This window comes from Neltuma alba, unplaced genomic scaffold (genome assembly GCF_004799145.2).
Source record: "Neltuma alba isolate B1F8T4 unplaced genomic scaffold, ASM479914v2 tig00010674_pilon, whole genome shotgun sequence".
Classification (NCBI taxonomy): Eukaryota; Viridiplantae; Streptophyta; class Magnoliopsida; order Fabales; family Fabaceae; genus Neltuma; species Neltuma alba.
The window spans coordinates 44,521-65,801 of NW_021635516.1; the positions used below are offsets into that span (position 1 = coordinate 44,521).

At 31.7% G+C, this 21,281-nt stretch overlaps 1 protein-coding gene across 1 annotated transcript; it reads left to right on the forward strand.

Annotated features, from left to right (window-relative positions):
* Positions 1-10,181: 10,181 nt before the first annotated feature.
* On the forward strand, positions 10,182-20,326 carry LOC114758210 (putative disease resistance protein RGA1). Its single transcript, XM_028947235.1, has 3 exons — positions 10,182-12,080; positions 12,186-12,663; positions 19,656-20,326. The coding sequence occupies exons 1-3, from the start codon at positions 10,182-10,184 to the stop codon at positions 20,324-20,326; spliced, it is 3,048 nt and encodes a 1,015-aa protein (XP_028803068.1).
* Positions 20,327-21,281: the final 955 nt, after the last annotated feature.

Here is a 21,281-nt window from a genome sequence, read left to right on the forward strand (position 1 = left end):
TGATCCATGCATGAGGATCATTAAATAGTGAAATTTACATGATAATCCTTGAAGGATCAAAAATATGCCAGGAGCATATATAAGAAAATCTTTCAGTATATGAAATATTATGAAGATTAAAATAATTTCAATATGTATCATCATTTTATAGTTTTGGATCAAAATATATGAAATTCCCTTAAGGATTTCACTTGCCAGAAGCATACAATTCAAGTTCTTGAGAACAATGATTAAGTTAAATAAGTTGCCAGAAGCAATCAGGGCATATGTAGTATAACCGACTAAGTAAATATCGGTCGAAGAAATGATATAAAAATGATCCAATTTGCCCATGCATTTTTATGAAAAGATTTGAAAATGAGTTTGCTATAATTGTTGTTTATGTTGATGACATAAATATTATTGGAACTCCTGAAGAGCTTACAAAAGTTATGGATTGCTTAAAGAAAGAATTTGACATGAAGGACTTGGGAAGAACAAAGTTTTGCTTCGGATTGCAAATTGAATACTTGAAAAATGAAGATTTTTGTGTATCAATTAATTGATACAAGAAAGGCCTTAAAGTGTTTTTATATGGATAAATTACATCCATTATATACTTTGATGGTTGTGAGATTTGTGGAGGTGAATAAAGAACCTTATATATTTTGAGAAGGTGATGAAGAACTACTTGGTCCAGAAATACCAAATCATAGGTCCAAAAGTACCATATCATATCTTATCAGTCATGCATGACGCTACATATCATTTGCTGTTAACTTACTGGTAAGATATAGTTCTTCACCAAAGACATTAGAATAGAATTCTAGATTCTTTTCTGATTCACATGCTGGTAATTCCAAATGGAGTATTTATTTCACAATATCCAAAAGATGGTGAAATATACATCCAGCAAATTCATTCAAATAAAAATCTAGCAGATTTGTTCACCAAGTCACTTCCTATTACAATATTTGAAAAGTTTGTTCATGATATCAGATGTCATAGACTCAAGGATATCAATTGATGTTATCAAGAGGGGGAGTTAATACACGCTGTACTCTTTTTTCCTTGTCTATGGTTTTTTTCCCACTAGGTTTTCCTAGCAAGGTTTTTAATGAGGCAGCATCGAATAGTGTATCAATGAATGTGTACTCTTTTTCTTCTGCTAGGTTTTTATCCCACAGGGTTTTTCCTAGTTGAAGTTTTTTAATGAGGCACATATCTTAGATAATGGACATCCAAGGGGGAGTGTTATGAATATTATAATATGTGGATGTCCATCTCCTCCTCTTCCTCTTCCTCTCCCTCTCAACTTCATCATCAACTCCCACTACTTCCACTAGGCATTAATCTTCCACTACTCTATTACCTTTCCACTATGCCTTTAATCTTGTAACCCCCCACTCATATTCATATGGTTTATTGTCCACTATCTATCATTTAAGTACAAATGTAACTTATGTGTGAGACTATGCCTATAAATAAGGCATGTCATTGTATTGTGAGGCAAGTGAAGCAAGTGAAGGAATACAATATCATCCTCCCATTTTCTTGTCTACTTCTCTTCTCCAATTTACTTTCATTGTTGGTTAATTTCATAACACTTTTGTATTTTTAAAATTATATTTTAGTATTTGGTCCTCCTAAATAATTACACTTTTTAAGATCCACCCCAATAAATATTACTTTTTGTAGGTCCTTCTCCCTAATTTTCCCTTTATGTAATTTACATGGGAATGGCGAGGTTTGGAGATACAGAGCCGCCGCTTTTCTGAAATAATGTGGTGACATGTGCTTGTTCTGACATTTACGGATCGGAATACGCTGCAAATTTGATCCCAAAGTTTCACTCACAAACACTGAGTAATTGAAATTTTTTTAAAGAGTAAATTTACTGAAAGTTTAAAATCGTAACAATATTACTCTTTGACATTAAAAATCTTATGTTGATTGTCAAAATTTTGGTGTTGACTGTGAACATTTTTAATGTTAGATGGATATATTATTACGATTTTAAAATTTTTGGGCAAATTAACTTTTAAAAAAAACTTTCGGATATTCAACACTTTTAAATAAAAACTTTTAAAACAAATTTATATCTTTACTTTTTACAGATTTACCAAAAGTGACAAACACAAACACTGTTTTTACTTTTAACAGTGAACAATTCACACAAGACATACATTTTTAAGAGAATCATAGCTCGCATACTTAAATTTACAAATCATATGTTGTTTTTTAATGAGAATTAAACAAAACAAAAATTCAAAATTGATCATTAAATATCTTACAAATAACTTATATTTGGAGCAATTTTTTTTTCCCCACAAATGACTTATTATAAGGATCGGCATGGTATATATCCACTGTCAGTTATCACTCTTTAAAGCAGAATACACCCATAACCAATATACTGTGGTTCTTGCTGAATTAATTCCATGGTTTAATTTTTTTAATGTCATGAAATCTCATTTATTTTGGCGAATTATATCAATGCCCTTCAATTACCCAATCAACATATACTAAGTTTGCCCAATTCTTGGGCTTTAAGGGTATATTTTATGTTAATACAACTCTAAATTGAATCTTATAAAGGAGAAAGACAAATTTAAAATTTTGAACTTTATTAACAAAAAAAGGAAAGGAGTCCTTATTATGCCCAACTTGCCTGGCGGGAGACTCCCCCCATGGGCTGGAGTCCATGCAAAGAGATCTTACCCAAAAAAAAAAAATACTCTCTCCATTTCTTTACATATGAGACATCTAACCAAATTAACACACATTAAAAAGTAAGTTAAAATTAATTAAAAATAATGAAGATGTAAAAAATAATAAGTTTTTTTTAAAATTCCTTATTAATATGAGGAAGGTTTTGGGAATGAATATTATATGAATCCACATACTTTAAGGATCCTTCTTTCAAGATGTCATAATAGATTGATTGCCTGGGTGACATACTGATATGAAAATGCACGACTTCATTCATAATTTAACACAATTTGTAGCAAAGTAGGAGTATCTTGTCATTAGAGAAGGAAAAGAAAAGCATACCAGGAGCACAACGCGTCATTCTTCACATTCCTTTCTAAACTTGAGAATAAAGCTTTGTCTCAATAGCTATTTCTTTTATCGAACGGACCACTCTGTTTCTGATTTGATTGTATTAAAATTGAAGTGCTTGCGTGTTCTGGACTTAACCTCATTGGATATTGTCAACATTCTGAAAAGTATTGGAAAATTGAAACATCTAAGATTTCTTGATCTTTCATATAGTCTCATAAGACAAGTTCCGCCAAACTCCACAACTCGCAAGCTTTAAACCTCTCCTCTAACGTTTTTCTTGGATATTTGCCAAGAGACATCAATAAATTGGTAAGCTTGAGGCATCTTCATCTTGGTACACCTTTGTTAGTTGGAATGGATGCACACGTGGATTAGGGAAATTAATTTCTCTCCAAACCTTGACACATTGTGAAGCAGATGATCAAAAGATGCATAGAAGCAGGGATAGTGCAAAGGTAAGTGAATTGGTGGACTTGTCAACTTGAGAGCATGCTTAGAAATAAGAGGCCTGAAGCACCTAAGATTAAAACCTGAAGATGGGGGATGAGACTGCAAAATTAAAAGAAAAGCAACATCTTCAGCATTTATAATTGTTTTTATGAAGTTACTTCCAAAGATGAATTGATTTTAGGTAGGCTACAACCACATCATACCATCAAAAGTCTAACCAATAAAGGATTTTGTGGACAAAGATTACCAGATTGGGCTGGAAATCTCTTATCACTGCAACATCTTGAGATCTATCATTGCGAGTATTCGACACCACTTCCAAAGACATTTGTCATCTCAGATCATTACAGAGAAATTCAAGGGGTTGTCTTGTTCTACACTATTTGATCTAAATTTTAAGTTCAATTTTATCAATATGAAGATCTTATTCATAGGTGATCTGTAAATATTTTTACAAGTGCTTTTTGAGTTTGAAGATATATTCTGACTCTAATAAACCTTTAAGACCCAACCACTTAAATTTTTATTAACCACATAAGTTTTTTTTTTTTTTTGGGTTACAATAGGACGGGATTGAATTCGCAACACACGCACCCAACACACACGCACGCCACTCGGCCAAACGGCCAGTGGCAGATAAGTTTAATTTTGTTAACCGCATGAAACGTCAAGACTGAGTCTTCTTTCATTTGACCAATCCACTCACGTTAAAAAGACGCAGCCAACGCCAAGTTTCCGTCGCTACAACCAAGACGTGCCCAGTCTTTGGATTATAAATATTGGGGCACACATAAGTCCAGGACAAACTAGGCGTCTTCACATCAATCCAAAACTTTTGAGGCTCAAGTTTGTGTATTCTCTCACTCTACCATATATTATTTAGGGTTAGTATAATCTTTTATTTTTTAAGTTTGTATAAATTTTGGTTTTAGTTTCTCAAATTTCAAATCATAGGTTTTGATCCCTCAAAAGCAAAATGGTCCAGGTTTTTATTAAATTATAGGAATCAATATTTTAGATGGAAAGAAACTTGAGAGGCAAAAACATATAATTTAAAACTTAGAAGACCAAAGTCAATATGAAAGCAAATTTAAGAGGCCTAAATTTGTACTGAACCTATTATACTAGTATAAGGTTCTTATATTTAGGATCACAGGAGTACCAAATTTGATTTGATGTGAGACTTTCTAAATCAAATCAAGTCCACTTATATTTAAATATTCTAATAAGACGTACTACTTCCGGTTCTAATTATAAGAGTCAGTCGACTAATTTAAAGAGATTAATGAAATAAGTTGAGTTACTTATTTGTCCTAAATAAGTGTTGTATTTCCTAAAATATCCTCACTAATCAAGTGCATTGACTAGAACTATCATTGTTAGAAGGTTATTTTGAAAAAAATATATAAATATGAGAGATAAAGTAGATTGGGGTTTTATATTTAGGATCAAAATAAAAGTCAAATAGGGTCTTATATTAAGGACCGGAGGTAGTATTAATGTTTGATAATGTGAAGAATCGAAATTATTTTTTAACTCTTTCTTAACCCCTATGAAGTGGTAAAAGCCACTTGTATATTAAATGGGTGTTTGATTAAAGGTATCATAATGAATTTAATCAAAATACAAGCGTTTGGGTAAAAATTGTAAAAACCAAAATTTAGATAAATAATTAACGGGCACTAAATGCCCAAAGCAATGCAGGAACTATAGCCCAGAGTCAAAAGTGGGTGTGGTGAGAAATGGGGAAGTAGCCCTTTCCCTCGTCTACCTCTTTTATCACTATTACATTAAATTTCAATGGTACAAATTTAATATTTTTAAAATATTATTATTTTTGAACAAAAATATTGTAATTTTACATAAATAAAAATGAACGGTTAAAATTTAGTCTAAACAATTTATAATGGTAAGTTATTATTGTAAAGTATATTTTTCTTATGAATTTTTTAAATTAGATTTTAATAGTATAGATTTATTTATATATTTTTTAAAACATCCTAAGTATTTTTCTCAATTCTCTCTTTTTTCCTCATACTTGATCATTATCGAGAAAATATCAATATGATTAATTTTAAAAAATAATAAATACATAAAATAGATCTTACAAAATAGAACTAATATTAGTTTCTCAATTAAGTTTTATATTAAAAATAATAAAAATAATATTTTAAAATATTAAATTTAGATAATTGGGATTTGAGCAATTGGGGCACGGGAGAGACGCTGTCCCCGCAATGGACAGACGTCTCTACTCTTATCCTTCCGCGTCAACAGGAATTCGACGGCACTTTCAAGTTTCAATTCATGCATGTGCCTGTGGGGCCGAAGTGTTGGATATTACTGGACGGTGGGAGTGTCTAATTTGCCCCACCGGTAATCCGTTATGTCCCGGTCCTGCTCAATTTGAGAGGGGGCATGACGAAAAATCTTTAGGATAAAACAATGTCGGGACGGGATAAAATTATTACCAAGGCTGGTATATGTAATTTGAAAAAAAAAAAACTAAGTCATCTAATCTTATTTTATAAACATTATACAAGATTATTTTCTATTTATTTTTATTAAGCAAAAAAGGGCGAGTGATTCTTTCTATAAACTTTGAATGAGTAACTACTTGTTTTCTTTTTCTTTTCTTTTTTTTCCCTTAGAAGATTTATTCATCTTCCTGATTGAGTTTTTGAGATGCAGAAGCAATTTGAGAGCTATTCTTCGAATGAAATATACTGATTATCCTTCTATTTTATCTCAATTACAAATACTTTCTTTTTATTTTGAAAACGTATATATATACTTCTTTTATAGTTAAAACATATGTTACACAAATTTTCCTCCTATATTTAAGATTTTATTTTTATCAATCCAAACTGTTAGTTAATCGTTAAGTTTGACTTGAAATTATTTTTTAACCAAAATGCCTTTTTTAAATTAATAATTACTACCTCCGGTCCTAATTATAAGGGCTAGTTTACTAATTTGAGGAGATTAAGAAAATAAGTTAAGTTAGTTATTTGTAATAAATATGTATTGTCTTTTCTAAAATATCTTTGCTAATCAAGTGTATTGGCTAGAACTACTATTATTAGAAGGATTACCTTGAGAAAAAATATATAAATATGAAAGACAAAGTGGATTGAATTCTTATATTTAGGACCAAAATAAAAGTGAAACAAAATCTTATATTAAAGACCGGAAGTAGTATTTAGACATTTATATTTTCCAAAAAATATTTTTATAAAATCAAAAAATGGTTATCTTTAAAATTTGTAATATGTTATAAAATTTATTAATTTTGACCTAAATCATAAAATTTTACAATTTTAATATTTTATCACTTTACTTTGATTTATTTTGAATTATAAAAATATATTTCAAATAAATTATTTAAATTTATAATTCAAAACTTTTAAACACATCTTTGTTATAAAAATTTATAAACATATTTAGTTAAGTGTATATATTTTTATTAAAAAAATAGCTAAATTTTTAATCAATTTTTTTTTTGTGTTTGCCTTAACTGAATAAAATTGACGTAACTGTAAAAATATAATTTAGAAATTTATTAGAATGAGAAGTAAAATAATAAATAAATTTTATTTTAATATACATTTCAGTTAAAAATAATATTCTTATAATCTTTTTAGAATATTCCTGACAGTGTTAACTAATTAGATTAAACTGTATATTTTTAAAATAGAGGAGAGGTATATGTAATTGATGCAAACTAAAAAAAATAGAGTATTTTACTTTTAAAGTAGTGTTTTTTAATATTTTTCTTATGAAAGTGTTTTTTTAAACCTGAAAAGGAATTATACATGTGATAATTATATATATATATGTATATCTTATTATATATGGCTTTTTTATATGGATTTATGAGTCCAAATTGAAAAAGAAATATTAAAACATTAAAAAAAGGACCCAAATAACATTGGCCCAATTTAAATGTTTTTTTTTAAAAAAAAAACAACTGGGCGGGACGTTTCATTCTCATCCCAGCACAAGATAAAAACCCTATCCCATCCCTGTTTATTGGGATGAGATCAAGATAGGTATGTTCCTGTCCCTTCCTCTCTTATGAGCATCTCTACTAGATGATAGTAAAGATATACCCCCTTCCTTTGTAATATAAGAAGTTTTCTATAAAAAAATTTGTCTAACAGATAAGAAGTTGACAAAGCAGAGAAAATTAAGAGAGCAATTAATGGTAGTTTTTCAGTTTTACCCTCTTGTTACAAGAAGGAGAGAGGATTTTAAATGCATGAGAGAATTTTGCAGACACATTCTTTAATAAGAATAAAGTAGATAACTTTTATTAATTTAAAAAACATTAAATGATTGAATTGATATTCATGAGTCTTTTGAGCAAGATTAACTAAAATTTTATATTATGAATTGGATGGGAGCATATGGCTCAATTTCAAAATTGATATTCCACACTAACTAAACAATATTTTCACTTATATGCTTCAAGCAATCGATTTATGTATAATAAAAAATTACTTAAGAGTAATAAATAAATAAAAATATATTTTTATTTTTAACTATGTCTTTAAAATTTATAAGATAGATGACGTATCTTTTTAAGTTTAAAACTTATAAATGAGACGAAAGGGACTATCCATTGTCAGTGTCTATCACTCTTAAAAGTCATGAGATTATGGTTGATCTTATGATTTAAACACTCATAACCAGTTCATCGAGTTTTTCCGAATTGAGTATCTGGTTTAATTTTTTTTTAATATCTTGAAATCTCAATTCTTCCAAATAGTTGATTTATTTTAATAGATTAAAAAAATTTGTTAAGTTAGTTACTTAATAGCTTATAATATCCTTGTTGATCAAATGTATTAGTTAGAACTATCATTATTACAAAGATTATCTTGAGAAAAAATGAATAAATATTAGAAACGAAATAAATTGAGATTTTATATTTATGATCAAAATAAAACTTAAACAAGCTTTTATAGTCTTATATTAAGAATTGGAAATAGTAATTCAAAAGGTCCCTATAATATTAATTTTATAAAACATCTTTTAAATCCGCTATTTCAAACCCTGTTAATCTCAAATGATGGTTTCGCTTCTTCTTCTTTTTTTTTTTTTTTAAAGAAATAAACTTAATATGTTAAAACCTTTATGTTATTTCTCAATTACATTAAGAATCCTATTTTTTTTTCCTTCTGATACTTCTATAATATTATCTTTCAATTACATTCCGTATCTTAAATCATAAATGGGAAAAATAACATCAGAGATACTAATTTACTCTAAATTTAATAAATTACTATATAAACTAACATATTATAAATTTATAAATTATTTAACCTATTAATTATTTTTTTTTCAGTTTTTACATATATTATACAGTATATTACTATTTAAAATTTTAGTAGTTTGTAATTTTATGTTTGTGTATGCGTGTGTGTACACACACGTGGATGAAATAATGGAAAAAGAGAAGAAGGAGACTACCCTCACTTGCTTTGAGGAGAGAGAAAAGAGAGTATTTAGGTAGAAACAAAATCATGGTTTCAAAAATATTTTTACAGCATATAAAATGTTAAATCTGAATCATTAAAGGAAGGGGAAAGGAGGGAAATTGGAGAGGAGAGAATCTTTTGGGGTGTTTGGATTACTCAATAAGTCCTTCACATTATTTATCGGCAATTTTCCTTATATGTGAATATATAATGTTGTTGGTTATACATGAAGAGACGGACATTATTTTAGGAATAAAGTATTGGTTTGTAGAAAATAAAACAAAAAGTCGAAAACACTCTAGTTATGCATCTTAGGTCCCAAAAAAAAAAAATTATAAAAAAGAAGTTTTCACCTCACGTTTTTTAGGATCCAAACTTGTGTTTTCTTCCTTATAAAGATGAGACTGCTTACTATTTTAATCAAGAACTTGTTGGTAATAACTTATTTCTTATACTAGGACTTATATGTTATCACTTTTTAGTAATTATATATTTTTTTAACTTTATACCAACTCTCTTTTTAAATGACTTCTCCTATTCTTAATATAATATCTATTTAACTAATTTAATCAGATTAAAGAATTTAGGTAAATTAGTTAATTATAAGAAATATGACATATTTTTTCCAAAACATCATGATTATTTTTCTTAATGTCATTTCTTACTCTCTTACTTGATTATGGTTGAAGAAATATAAATATAAGTAATTTATGAAAATTTAATAAATATGAGAAATAGTTCTTATATTTAGGATCAAGATTAACTTGATAATTAATTTTTATATTAAAATCAAGAAAACTACCTTGCAACCCAATTATTTATGCAAGCTGGAGTTTGCAGTGTGAGTGGATTGGATCTTCTTGTCAATCTCTATCAGGAGTTAGTACTTTCGGGTTTACTTCCTGGAAGGTCACAGGGCGCGTTACCTGGTACTGAAATTTTGGGTAAATTGATGAGTTCAGTTCTAATATGGATTTATGTATATAAATTAATTTAATACTATGTGGGCAACTTTTTAAGTTGTTTTTTTTTTTTTTTTAAATCAGATTAGAAAGCGAAAGAAAGGAAAACAATAAGAAGTTGCGAGGTTCTTTCGAACATGTGGCCTTATTTGCTATTTATATGCGAGATAGAGTTTGCAGCAATACTAGCCAAACCGACAGACTGAGCATCATTAGAATTTCCTTCACCCGCATCGAAAAGATGGACGCCATCGCTGGGAATGTTTTTCAGGGACTGACTTCTTTGGCTCTTGAAGAGTTCAAATTGCTGTGGAATGCTAAACATGATGCAGAAAGCATGAAGAACACGATCCTTGCCATCAGAGCCACACTGTTGGATGCGGAGGCAAAGGCCAACAATAACCATCAAGTCAGCTTTTGGCTTGCTAGACTGAAAGATGTCCTCTATGATGCGGATGACCTGCTTGATGATTTGTCCACTGAAGCTTTGAGGAGGGGAATCATGACTCCAAACAGCGTGGCAAAGAAGGTACGGATCTTCTTCTCAAAATCAAACCAAGTTGTTTATAGTCTTAAGATGGCTCATAAATTGAGGGAAGTCAGGGGAAGGCTAGACGAAATTGATAATGACAAGAAACAATTTCATTTGATTGATCACCCTGTTAAGCCTCTACCTGTACTTGAGCAACGAAAGCAAACGTACTCTTTTGTGCAAGAAGATGAAATCACTGGGAGAGAAGAGGAAAAAGATTTGATTTTACGTTGTTTGTTAGACAGTAATGTGAAATCTAGTGTTTCTGTTATTCCCATTGTTGGATTTGGGGGGTTAGGCAAGACTACCCTTGCTCAGCTTGTATACAATCATGTACATGTTCAAAAATATTTTGGGTTGAAAAGGTGGATATGTGTGTCTGATGAATTTGATGTCAGACGAATAGCTCTAAAAATTTTAGGACAAGAAAGTCAAAAAGAGATGGAGCAAGTGCAACAAGACTTTAGACAATTAATAGAGGGAAAGAAGTTTTTCATTGTGTTAGACGATGTTTGGAATGAAGATGTTGAGATTTGGCATAAGTTGAAATGTTTATTAACCATGGGAGTGAAGGGGAGCATGATCATTGTTACCACACGTAGTGAGAAGGTGGGAAAGATGATGGGCACATATCCGCCTATTATTCTTAAAGGCTTAGATGGTGAAAGATCATGGAAGTTGTTTTGCAGAGTGGCTTTTGAAGGGGGTAGAGAGTCAAATGATCAGGAGTTGGTAGAAATTGGCAAGGAGGTTGTAAAGAAATGCGCAGGAGTTCCTCTTGCTATTAGAGTTGTTGGAAGTCTTGTGTATGATAAAACTTTAGAAGGAATAGATCTGTCATACTTAAAGAATTGTGAGCTTTGGAACATAGAACAGTTGGAGGAAAGAATCTTTGCCGTGCTTAAACTCTCTTATGATCATCTTCCTTCAGCCATGAAAAATTGTGTTGCTTTTTGTTCATTGTTCCCAAAAGATTTTGAATTCAAGAAGCAAACACTAATTCAAATGTGGGTGGCTGAAGGATTCATTCAATTAACTAATAAGATGAGGTGTGAGGAAGATGTTGGGAATGAGTATTTTATGAATCTACTTTCAAGATCCTTCTTCCAAGGTGCCACAAGAGATGATTATGGTGATATAAATGCATGCAAAATGCATGACCTCATTCATGATTTAGCACATTTTGTAGCAAAGGATGATTATCTTCTGATTAAAGAAGAAAAAACAGAGAGTTCTAAAGACGCAACACGTCATTTGTCATATGATGTGCCAAGAAGAGTTTGGAGAGTTCCAACTTCCTTACTCAAATTTGAAAAATTAAGAACAATGCTTTTGCTTGCGCATATTTTTCCGTGTCGAATGGATCACTCTCTTTTTTATTTGGTTGCATCAAAATTAAAATTCATACGTGTTCTGGGCTTACGTAGGTCGAACATCACTGAAATTCCTGAAAGTATTGGAAAATTGAAGTATCTGAGATTTCTTGATCTTTCAGCCAATCATTTCAAGCAGGTCCCAAGAACTATTACTAGACTCCACAACTTGCAGACCTTAAACCTCAGTTCTAATGCTGGTCTTCGGGAATTGCCAAGGGGCATCAATAAATTGGTAAGCTTGAGGCATCTTTATCCTGGCAGTTGTGAATGGATGCCAAGTGGTTTGGGGCAATTAACTTCCCTCCAAACCTTGACAGATTTTGTAGTGGATGACCAGGATATGCGCAGGAGAAGGGCAAGTGCAAGGATAAGTGAATTGGGTGAGCTTAACAACTTGAGAGGGACTCTGAAAATAAGAGGGCTAAAACACCTGAGGTCAAATCCTACAGAGGCAGAGTCTGCAAGGTTAATGGAGAAGCAACATCTTCAAGAGTTATTTTTGTCTTGGGACACATTCTCCTCTAATTGTGAGTTATCTAAAGATAATTCTGATGAATTCATTTTAGAAAGGCTTCGTCCTCATCATGCCATCAAATTTCTATGCATTGATGGATTTTCTGGAGAAAGGCTGCCAGACTGGATTGGAACTCTCTTGAAACTGCAACATCTTCGACTCTGGAATTGTAGGAATTTGATATCACTTCCTGAAGGCCTTCGTCATCTCAGATCATTACGAACATTTAAGATAAACGGAACGCCATTGTTGGATAGAAGATGCCAACACAAAAGTGGTGATGAATGGCAAGAAATTGCTCGTAACGCATCCATTTTATTTGCTAGAAACATTAGAATACTGACAACTCCTGCAAGTCGATAGAATAGTATTGGTATTTGGAGGGTTTGATTTGATATTTGTTATAGAGAATCTCTTTCCACTGTAGTTTGTTATTTAATACTCACTGCTCACCTGCTTCTTGGCAGCGACGTGCAGACTTCTCAATTGTAATTAATGTTTTGCATAATAATTTATGTTTCATATTGCATAGATCTTAAGCAGAAATGAAAGTTTGTCAACAAATTGGTAACTCCATTGCCATGCCTCTCTTGTATTTCTGCAATATTGATTTTCTAAATAATAAGTTTAATTATGTCAACAAAGTAAAGTGTTAAGTGAAAACTTGCTGTGCAGGGCAAAAAATGGAGAATCAAATTAGTTAATATTTGTAAATTAATTAAGTGTGGTAACGTTATTCATTTATCACACACACTCTGTTTATAGGGTTTAGAAACAGAGTATCTTGCTCATCAACATTACAAGATACAAGTCAATGATTCTTCACTTTTCACTCGGTCTGTACATATATTTATGCACATATACATACATACACATATATAATTTGTATATATTATAGAGACAAGTGACTGTTGGGAACGGAAAAGGATTATTTGAAAATATAGGTCAAAAAGGTTCAAATAGTACTAGTCTAGTATGATATTTAATGTAGGACTTAATTGAGGAATTAATATTAGTCTTACATGTAAGATTCATTTAACATATTTATTAATTTTTTTTAAATTAATCATATTGATATTTTCTCAGTAATAATCAAAACTTTGGTCATTGCAAGATTTTATGTACAAAGGTTGTCAGACTAAATCGGAAATCTCTTGGAACTGCAACATCTTGTGCTCTTTGATTGCAAGTATTTGAGATCACTTCCTGAAGGCCTTCGTAATCCCAAGTCATCATGAACATTGACCATAGAGGGATCCCCAAATTTGCTTGTTGATAAGGGACCCAAAATGGCTTATAATATAGTCGATTAATGATACAGTGCTTGGAGTGATTGCATTGCACGCCAGGCTTAACGCATGCAATCCACCCCAGTACCATTTGATTCAATATTTGTGTAAGGAGCCGAAAGCCTTTTAGCCGACCTTGATGCTCTCCCATAAGTCGAGGGTTGCGGGCTTAATTCTCCTCTTAATCTTAGGCTCTTCGCACCTGTCTTTTTAACTTAAAAGAAAAAAAAAATTGTACAATATTTTTATTTCCGGAGTAGTGTTTGGTTTTGAAGACTTTTTTATTTCCGGAACATTGATTTTTTTTTTTCGTTTTTTTCGACTGAGCACATTCTAAGGTTGCAGTTTTTAACTTTTATGTTCTGGAGAAAAAAAATTTAATGATTCTTAAATAATTTTAATTTTATTTATGTCAAACAAAGTAAGGGATTTTTTGAGAACTTGCTCTTGGGGGCAAAAAATGGAAAGTCAAATTAGTTAATATTTGTAAATGAGTTAAGTGTGGCAACGATATTCATTTATCGCACCTACTCTGCATATGAGGTCTGAAAACAGAGCATCCAATTCTTCAACAATACAAGTAAATTATTCTTCATTTTTTTCCCTCTCGGTCCATATTTTTCTTTCCCCGTATTTTTATAAACTAAAGTATAGCCATTTCGTTGTTTGTCTAAGAGAGAAAATAAGTGGCATGTTTTTTTTAGAGTTAAGAGTAAAAAATACTAATAAAAATATACCAAAAGTTTACCTAACATCATGAACTTTTTTTGGGTTCAAATCTATCAATTAAAGTTTAAAAATGTCAATAATACCATTGCCTCTAACATCTATTTTTTAAGTAGTGGGACCCAGGACTTTTTTAATGAAATTACTAAAATACCCCCAATTAAAACCGAAAAAAAAGTTAAGGGTTAAAAATATCCACAAACTTGCACTGAAAGTTCACTCAATACCATAACATTTTTAATGAAAGTATGAAAATACCCCTAATCCCAAAAGGCTATCGCATTAGAGTGTGTTAGAAATTATTAATTAAAATAAATTTTTATAATTAAAATAACTCATGTGAAAAAATTTAAGCTTAAATTGAATTGCACTTTAAATATAAGTTATTTATACTCCCGATCTTCTTTTTTAATAGACATTATAGGTATCTTTTAAAAATAAGTTTTTGTATCAACGACATATGGAGTTATGTTTATTTTTCAGTTTATGTTATCAAATTTAACAGTTAATCTGAATTCTTTTTTACATTTATATTTAATTCTTTGAGAGAATTTAAAACCACTTTTAATAATGGAACCCACTATTTTTAACAAAAATACCAAAATATCCCTAGTAAGAAAAAAAAGAAACCAACATCTCCTTTTAACTTGCTGATGGTCCTTTTGGCTTATCTGTTTTTTAAGAAAAAAGCCCACCTTATAAGATGGATTTATATTTTTTATTTCAATTAAAATTTAGAGCACCCTCATTTATTTTTTTCTAGAATTAAGTAATTTTTTTAAATTGAATTAAAAATATGAAAATATCAAATTAATACTAATCAAAGGATTGAAGTGTAAATGTTTATTTTGCCAATATAAAATTAAACCACTCCGAGATAAGCAATAATGATGTTAAAATATAAAACATAATAAGTTACAAAAAGATATTTAATTATTATGTATGATATTTATCGAATTAAAATATTTTGAACCATAACAATTAATATGATAACTATAACAATTGGCTGATTTTTATAAAAAAAGAAAAAATTGTTGATCAAGAAAAAACATCTATTAAGAAACATTAATAATCTTTTTTAATTATAAAGATTTGGAAATAAAATTTCTTATAATTAATAATCTCTAATACACTCTAATGCAATAACCCTTCAAGATTTAGATATTTTTGTACTTTTATTAAAAATTATATGGCGTTCGGTGAACATTTGATATAAGTTTATAGCTATTTCTGACTTTTAACTTCTTTTTCTTAGGGATATTTTGGTATTTTCATTAAAAAAATTGTAGGTTCCACTACTAAAAAAATGAACTTTAACGGTATTGGCATTATTGGCTTCTTTTTAAACTTTGATTAGTATATTTGAACTCAAAAAAAATTATGGTGTTGGGTTAACTTTTGATATATTTTCATAGGTATTTTTTTTATCTTTAACCTTTTTTTAAAAAATAAAAGTATGTCTTGCGCTGTCTTTCTCTTGACTAGAGTCCCTTAGTTAGCAAGAACATGACGTGTTTCTGCATAGAACGTACTAGGAAATTTAGGGTTAAAACTAGTGGGATGAAAAAGCATAGTGGCTTATGGTGAGATTGTACAAGGAGTGTGCTGGGACCATTTAGATATTAGCCAATGTGAGCTAACTTAATTCTCCCTTTTTTTTGCTTTTAAGGAAATGATTAAAAAAAAAACCACAGATCATTGTTAGTTAATTGATAAGTAATAGCTAACTATCTACTTCAAGGGCTGGGGTGGTGAGAATCGGACCAGCTGCCATCAATCTTATCCTTTTGAGTCTGTGAATTGGGAAAAAGAGTTCGATAGTGATTAAGATATGGCTGAACTTTCAAACTAAAGTCATACTCAACAACTTCCACAATCACTACTCTTAGCCAAGGCCTTATGATTAACATTTATGATTTAAAAATATTATGCTTTAATTATTTTTTTATATCATGACATTTCAATTCTGTGGAGAATTATATTAAATGCTCTTTAATCAACCCAACGTTGTTCTTTTAGGGCAAATAATTAAGTTCAAACTTTAATGCAAAGAAAGAGTCACAAAAACCTTTTGCGGTACAAGTAGGAAGTTACTTCCTGTGTTCTTCATAAAGAACACAACTATTTTACCAAAACAGAGGAAAATTTTCATTCTTCTCGCAAGTGTTACCAATGATTCTTAAGCAATGCTCCCACCTTTTTTCTTTTTTGTAGGTGAAGTAAGGGTATTTCAAAACACATTGGATTTAAAACTAATTTCTTTTAGACTTGGAATGGTTAAGGAATAATCCTCCAAACAAGTAAGCTTTTCGGGTTTCGAATTTGTGTTTTTCTTCTTATGAGGAGGGTAAGGTTACTACCTTCTTAACCAACAACTTGTTAATACAATGCTCCCATATTAATGAGAGGTATGATAAGAATAAATAACTAAGTAAGAAAATTTAAATAGGGTTTTGGGAAGATGTTAAAAAACACAAGAAGAAAAGAAAATGATGAAATGAATGAAAAGAAGCCACCTCCCATGTTCCTCTGCGTAGGCACCACTGCTTGGGGTGTGATCATTTGATTTTTCGCCGTAGTTGGCTAGGAATGCTTTTTAATTTTCTGCTAGGAGCGTAACTTCCGGGAAAGTCACAGAACATTACCCTCCAAGCTCCAACTCAATTATTTATTCAAACTGGGCTTGCAGCAACATAAATCAAAACCATAAATTACATCCAAAGCATATTTCTCAATTTTCTTCCTCTTTTTCCTGCTTTATTATTAAAAGAATATTAATTTGGAAAAATGACCACAAAATATCATATGAATTTCAAAAAGACAAATAAGTAAAAAAATGACAAAGAATGTATCAGGTACCAATATGGAATTTTGATTTTTGACGTAAAGACCGAATTGTCCTTATTATGTTTGAAATATGAGGAGATGGAGAAAGGTAGAAATAGCCTCCTCTTGGTGAAAGCAATCCCTCCACTCGATGAAAGAAAAACTGCCCCTACTCGGCGAAACCAATCCACCCACTCGGCAAAACTAATCCCTCCACTCAGTGAAACCGAATCCCCCTACTCAACCAAACCAATCCCTCCACTCAACAATACCGAACCCTCCCACTTAGCGAAACTAAATCCAAGCTCCTCTAGTCACTGAAAAAGGTTCTTCGATTTGCAAGGGGATTTGTATGTAAGGGGATTTGCAAACTGTTTTCAGGAAATACGAAACTGCCTAATTTTCAAGTATTGTTAAATCATTTGCCTAGAATGTTACTACACGTATAACGAGATTTATAACTCGTGAAGTGAATTTGACTACTTCTTCCAGGGGATTGACAACCTGTTTTGAGGGGTACGGCAACTTTTCTCTACAAAAATATAATTCCATGCTGAATTTGACAAAACACATAGTAGGATTTACAACTTTCACTGTGAGTGTTACTACATTTTCAATGGGATTTGTAACCTTTTGTGAGAGGCTGACCAACGTTTCTGTCAAAAACAAAACAATTCTACGCTGAATTTTACAAAACACATAGTGGGAATAACAACTTTTATAGTGAGATTTACTACTTCTTCAATGGGTTTTGCAACCTTTTGTGAGGGGGGGGCAACTTTTCTGTCAAAAGCAAAATTCCACGCTGAATTTTACAAAACACATAGTGGGAATAACAACTTTTATAGTGAGATTTACTACTTTTTCAATGGGTTTTGCAACCTTTTGCGAGGGGCTAGGCAACGTTTCTGTCAAAAACAAAACAATTTCACACCGAATTTTACAAAACATATATTGGGAATAACAACTTTCATAGTGAGATTTACTACTTGTTCAATAGGTTTTGCAACCTCTTGTGAGGGGCTGGGTAACTTTTCTATCTAAAACAATACAATTTCACGCTAAATTTTACAAAACACATAGTGGTATTTACAACTTTCATAGTGAGAGTTACTACTTTGTGTAATAGAATGCACCATTCACGAAACAGTATTTGCCAAAAATTAGCAGCCATATAACAATAGATAATTACATATATTCAAATGACTGCACCTGAAGGACATCAAAGTAAACATTGAACCATTAACTTTCATACTAACTACATGTGTAATGGAATATACTATTCACGTAACAGTATTTATCAAAAACCAGTAGCTATATGACAGCAGATACATTACATATATTCAAATGACTGCACTCTATTCTTGCAACGGTTATCAATTTCACCGACAACACTTTACTTCTGTGACGGCGGCAATGTGATTTCAGAGAACCTTTTTCGGTAACTGGAGGAGCTTGGATTTAGTTTTGCTGAGTGGGAGGATTGGTTTCTTCGAGTAAGGGGATTCGGTTTTGCTAGTTCAGTGGAGGGATTGGTTTCGCTGAATAGGGGGATTTGGTTTTGCCGAGTGGGGGGATTGGTTTCGCTGAGTGGGGGGATTGCTTTCGCCAGGAGGAGGCAGTTGCTACCTTTCTCCATCTCCTCAGTTTTCAAACATAATAAGAGCAATTCGGTCTTTAGGCTAAAAATCAAAATTCTAGATTGGTACCTGATACCTTCTTTCTCATTTTGCTTATTTGGATGCCTTCATTGTCTTTTTGAAATTCATATGGTATTTTGTGGTCATTTTCCCTATTAATTTTAATAATAAACATATAATTTTCTTAATGTAGGACTGCCATTAATTTTTTAATTAGGTACTACATTAAAAATAAGAAAAATAATATTTTTTTTAAATATTAAATCGGATGATTGGGATTTGAGCAATGGGGCGTGGGAGAGAAGCTGTCCCCACCGTGGACTAAAGCCTCTACTCTTATCCTTCCGCGTCAATGGGAATTCGACCGCACAGGCCGAACTGTTGAATTTTCCACAGGCACATCCATGAATTTTCTACCGCGCGTAACTTCCGCGAAAGTCATAGAAAATCATCTTCTAAAGTAATAAATCATCATTTCGTCTCTTATAAATATCATGAATATCAATATTTGAAGAGGTAAAGGATTTCTTATGGAAAGCAACTACTCTGATGTTGCACACTTTGACTATGTATCAAAAAGAGAAAAGTGGGGAAAAAAGAGAAACAAATTTAGCTTTTTCAAACAGGAAGTTGCAAGTTGCTTTTGAAAAAGTAAAAGGCATTTGTTGCTGTTAGTACCCGAGTTGGAGTTTGCAACAATACTCACCAAACCTACAAACTAAGAATCATAAGAATTTCTTTCGCCCACACCAAAAAGATGGACGCCATTGCTGGGAATGTTTTACAGTGACTGACCTCTTTGACTCTTGAAGAGTTCAAATTGCTGTGGAATGCTAAAGATGATGCAGAAAGCATGAAGAACACGATCCTTGCCATCAGAGCTACACTGCTGGTTGCAGAGGCAAGGGTCAACAATAACAATCAAGTCAGCCTTTGGCTGAAGAGATTGAAAGATGTCCTCTATGATGCAGATGACCTGCTTGATGATTTGTCCACTAAAGCTTTGAGGAGGGGAATCATGACAAGAAACAAGGTGGCAAAGAAGGTACGGATCTTCTGCTCAAAATCAAACCAAGTTGTTTATAACTTTAAGATGGCTCATAAATTGAGGGAACTCAGGGGAAGGCTAGGTGAAATTGATAATGACAAGAAACAATTTGATTTCTTTGACGACCCTCCTAAGCCTTTACCTGTACTTGAGGAACGAAAGCAAACATATTCTTTTGTGCTAGAAGATGAAATTATTGGGAGAGAGGAGGAGAAAAATAAGATTTTACGTTATTTATTAGACAATAATGTGAAATCTACTGTTTCAATTATTCCCATTGTTGGATTTGGAGGGCTGGGCAAGACTACACTTGCTCAGCTTGTGTACAATCATGTGGATGTTCAAAAACATTTTGGGTTGCGAAGGTGGGTATGTGTGTTTGATGAATTTGATGTTAGACGAATAGCTCTAAAGATTTTAGAGCAAAAAAGTTGAAAAGAGATGGAGGAAGTGCAACAAGATCTTAGATAATTAATAGAGGAGGAGAAGTTTTTGATCGTGTTAGACAATGTGTGGAATGAAGATGTTGAGATTTGTTATAAGTTGAAATGTTTATTAACCATGGGAGCGAAGGGGAGCATGATTATTGTCACCACACATAGTGAGAAGGTGGGAAAGATGATGGGCACATATTTACCTATTATCCTTAATGGTTTATATTGTAAAAGATCGTGGGAGTTGTTTTGTAGAATGGCTTTCGAAGGGGGTCGAGAGTCAAATAATAAGGAGTTGGTAGAAATTGGCAGGGAGGTTGTAAAGAAATGTGGAGGAGTTCCTCTTGCTATTAGAGCCGTTGGAAGGCTTGTGTATGACAAAATCTTAGAAGGAATAATAGATTTGTCATACTTAAGGAATTGTGAGCTTTGGAAGGTAGAAAAGTTGGAGGAGAGAATCTTTGCTCTTCTTAAACTCTCTTATGATAATCTTCCTTCACCCATGAAAAATTGTGTTGCTTTTTGTTCCCTGTTCCCAAAAGATTTTGTGTTCATGAAGACAACACTAATTCAAATGTGGGTAGCCGAAGGATTCATTCAATCAACTAATCAAATGAGGTGTAAGGAAGATCTTGGGAATGAATATTTTATGAATATGCTTTCAAGATCCTTCTTCCAAGATGTCAAAAGAAGTTATAGTGGTGACATTGTGGGGTGCAAAATGCATGATCTAATTAATTATGGTCTGGCACAATTTGTAGCAAAGGATGAGTATCTTCTCATTAAAGAAGAAAAAAAAAAGAGTACTAAAGACATAATATGTCACTTGTCATATGATGTGCCGAGAGTAGATTGGAAAGTTCCAACTTCCTTTCTTGAGTATGGAAAATTAAGAACAATGCTTTTGCCCATGAAATATTTTTCTTGTCAGATGGATCACTCTGTTTTTGATTTGG

What these genes read in the sequence shown, in the direction of transcription:
- LOC114758210 (XM_028947235.1), top strand. Translation starts at nt 10,182, where the DNA reads ATGGACGCCATCGCTGGGAATGTTTTTCAGGGACTGACTTCTTTGGCT. An exon ending in CAAGGGGCATCAATAAATTG is followed by an intron (nt 12,081 to 12,185) that starts GTAAGCTTGAGG and finishes GTGGATGACCAG; the next exon opens with GATATGCGCAGGAGAAGGGC. An exon ending in TGAATGGCAAGAAATTGCTC is followed by an intron (nt 12,664 to 19,655) that starts GTAACGCATCCA and finishes TGACTCTTGAAG; the next exon opens with AGTTCAAATTGCTGTGGAAT.